This window comes from Parasteatoda tepidariorum, chromosome 5, assembly GCF_982258835.1.
Source record: "Parasteatoda tepidariorum strain Cologne lab strain chromosome 5, Ptep-v5.0, whole genome shotgun sequence".
NCBI lineage: Eukaryota > Metazoa > Arthropoda > Arachnida > Araneae > Theridiidae > Parasteatoda > Parasteatoda tepidariorum.
The window spans coordinates 84,648,786-84,652,797 of NC_141759.1; the positions used below are offsets into that span (position 1 = coordinate 84,648,786).

Genomic DNA, 4,012 nt, shown 5'->3' on the forward strand with positions numbered 1-4,012 from the left:
TATATATATATATATATATATTAATTTGGCTTAAATATAATATCAACAATTATTGTTATTTATTTTGTGTCAATTATTTATCAATTTAAACAAATTTGAACAATTATTTACCAGTACTATTGTTCAAAATTACTAAAACAAAAGATACAAGCTCATTAGAAATATAATTTTTCAGTTTCACTAATTTTAAATTTGCTAGTATTGAACTTAGATGTCTTCATTATTTTATGCTTATTATAAAAATAATGCAAACATTTTCCTTATTTATACTTAACTTATTTTTTCCACCGTAATTTTAAGGAAAAGTTTTAGTTTTAAAGTGTCAAGTGTCATTTGTGCTGCTAATGTTACTAAATTTTCACAAAAATGCATATTAAGTGGTTAGGTGGTACTAGTAAAATTAAATGATGCAGCAATTCGTTTTAGATAGAAATTGTTTTCACTCTAAATATATATAAAAAAAAACATATGTCATTAGGTAAAAACATTTTTCGGAGATTGCAAAAGGAAGGTAGAAACAAAAACTCTAAATTGTATATAAAAAAAAAACAATAATCTTAGGAAATATATTTCCCTTTCCTGAAAAATTATTTTACAAATCATCTTTTTCAATTGATATGAAGCATGCAGAGAATGATAAGTTTCTTTATTTTGCGATTATTTTTAATCTGCTACATCGAAGAATAATTTGAACATGAAAGCTGAGAGTTATGAAACAAATGTTCTATGGAGCATTAAGCAACCAAAATAAGAAATGAAGACTAGTAAAAACGTAATTTAGGTGCGCCAGAAAGAAAAACGTTAAGGTTTTTTTTGCTTGTAAAACAATTTTAAACCCATAAGAAACATTCCACCATAATGAAAATGCATGTCGTCATCATTGTGTGCAATAAGTTACGCACCCTTTCATAATGATTTTTCTCACGAAGTTTGGAAGAAAAGAAAAATCAAACGGTGAGAAAGTAAGATTGAAAATGAAATAAAATAAGAAAGCGCTTTTCGTGTGTTTTAACTTTGTCGCAACCCATTTGAAACTGAGGATTTTATCTCGATAAATGGCACGGCAAAAATAGCAATGATATTCCATATCTGAGAAAGTTCCAATGCATCATTTACGCTTGGAAAGTTTTACTTATTATATTTTGTTGAGTGTATAAGATTTTCGTTTTTGTTTTAAATTGCATTATACTTAGATTATATGACACAATAGATTAAGAATATATATATGTTTTAAAAGTTTACAAAAAATAGTTTGAATAAAATGATTGTTACACCTATAAATTATAAAAAAAAATATATTGTTTTTTTTTCTTTCTAATTTAAATTTGAGACAATAAAATGAAAATGCTATTTTATTACACGCTTAAAAATTTTGTTGTTATTTAACCCTTTGCTCACAGCTGGAACAATAAGTGAACCAGAATGGGTCATCATGCTAATCGTCGTAAGCAAAATATTAATAAAAAAATGCCTTTCTTTTATATTAATTTTTTGTAGATGTTGCGCAACATATATTTCAGAAATTAAGTCACGTTTTAAATTAGTTGAAATAATTTATACGGAGTGCTTCAGCAGGTCGCAATAGAAATGCTTATCTCTGAGAAAATGATGAACCAGCTGTATCTAGTAAGTTGATCAACCCCATATCTGCATAAATATTCAAGATCCATTATAACTTGCAAATATGCTGAATTCTCAATAACAATGGTTCTAATTCATTAATTAGATATTATTATTGTCCTGGTTTGAACGGTAGATCTGAAAAGGGTGGAACCTTAAGTACATTTTTGCACCATAAACTGGAATTAACTTGCGGGAGGAGTCATACCGACAAAGTCAGCATTAAAAAATGAAACGTTTCAACAAGATTGAATCGAGTTAGCATGCCTTATATACTAGTGAATTGATATTTAATATTAGCAGTGGTAGTTACGCCACAATACTCCCCCAACAGAATTTTATGAGGGATGAAATCTTGCAACCGGATACCACTAGTTGCCGTATATGCGAAAAGCTCGAGAAAGCTGTGTTAAGTTCACCGGAATTTGAGTGCTTGTGGTGTGAGCTGTATATATATATATATATATATATATATATATATATATATATATATATATATATATATATATATATATATATATATATATATATATATATACTAGTGGACCCGACAGACGATGTCCTGTACACACGTCTTTAATTGGAAAATTTCAAATTTTTTTGAATAAGCTGTAACAATCATGGTTCGTTTTGATGCAAATTTTTATTAAAAAGTTATCATATTATCTAACGTCATTACATATATCTTATCACAATTCGACCAATCGATAGCGTATGAGTATGTGTATACTATCAGCGAAGTTAATTGTAGAGGTTGTTTTAAATCAAAACTTAAACTTATTTTAATTAAAGGTAAAAAAGTGAAAACTTAAACTATTTTATAACAGATATATATTTTCAATTAAAAAAACTTAAGTTATCGTAATGCCATTAGATGTACAATATTTTTGGTTAATCCTTCAGGAGCATACACAAACAAATTCGAGGGTTTTCCATCTCTGGAACACGCAACATATAATTGACCGTGAGAAAAGCACGGGTTTTCTAAATCTAAGCCACAAATTGTCATTGTTTGACCTTGTGACTTATTAATAGTCATAGCAAATGCTAAGCGGATTGGAAATTGCAAACGTTTGAATGGTATAGGCGAATCTGAAGGAATCATTGGGATCCGCGGTAGAAGTACAACTTCACCTTAAAATTTTCTACTTAAAATAGTGGCCCACGATTTTTTCCAAAATGTTACCTATGATTTTTTTATGACCAGTTGCGCGCCATTACACAATTTTGGAGCATTCAAATTTCTAAGCAAAATTATAGGTGAACCAATCTTCAATCGCAAATTATGGGGTGGCATTCCAGGTAAATCCAGTGAATTTAAAAACTCGGCAGGATAGTTTACAACTTCATCAGGATCAACAACAGTGTCAATCGATTTGAATGTAACTTCACTACCAGACAATGATTGTTGTTCTTTAAAATTGATTGCGTCAACATCTAAATTTTTTGCGGCTAAAATAGCTCGCTCGCGTAGCCATACATGATTTGTATAATTATGTGTGCAAATCTGGAAAGATACTTTTTATTAACTCCTCTTTGGTAGGCACCATGTTGCAAAAATTCTGTGGGAGTCGAATATATTGTGTATATTCATATAATTGAATTTTACCATTGCCAATGTCTAACAGTTGTTCAGAGAACCTTGACGCTAATGGAATGGATTGAACACGCATAATAAGAGTAAGGCATAATTTACTGACACTTCGCCACAGATAAGATTCTTTCAAACATGCGTTTATTTCGTCCGCATTTGTCGCACGTGGAATGACGGGTAATGTTTGTCTGAAATCACCTGACAGCAGCAGTAGAGCACCACCAAAAAGCCGAGTATTATCTTTGATATCTCTTAGGGACCTGTCGAGAGCTTCAAGCGAATGCTTGTGGGCCATTGTACATTCATCCCAGATAATAATTTTACATTTTCTCAAAACTTCAGCCATGCCTGAATGCTTCTTCATGTTACACATTGCTTCGGGATTGGTATGAATATTCAAAGGTAATTTAAGTGCTGAATGCTCTGTCCCTCCACCAAGTAAGGTTGCTGCAATGCTTGATGTAAGTAATTGCCAATGCATTATGATTTTGAGATCGAATGCGCGCAAGTATTAGTGAGATGAGGAATGTTTCACCAGTGCCACCTGGTGCATCCAGAAAAAGAATCCACCTTGTTGTGCTGCAATTGACACGTTAATTTGATCATATATATTTCGTTGCTCAGCAATAAGCAATCGTTCATTGTTAGCAACAAAAGTAGCCAGAGAAGTCATATCGAACTGGTGTTCACGTTGAACGTCGCTGTTGATGATATCTGCTGCTTGGCGGATTGGCGCTGGCATGCCAAAATTTATGAGCGGCATGTTCGAAATAAGAATACAAATATCCTCAATCATTA

At 31.3% G+C, this 4,012-nt stretch overlaps 1 protein-coding gene across 1 annotated transcript; it reads right to left on the minus strand.

Moving 5' to 3' along the window:
- Nucleotides 1-3,113: 3,113 nt before the first annotated feature.
- LOC147809621 (uncharacterized) lies at nt 3,114-3,695 on the minus strand. Its single transcript, XM_087162891.1, has one exon. It carries the CDS (start codon nt 3,693-3,695, stop codon nt 3,114-3,116), a length of 582 nt encoding a protein of 193 aa, XP_087019017.1.
- Between the last annotated feature and the right edge of the window lie 317 nt (nt 3,696-4,012).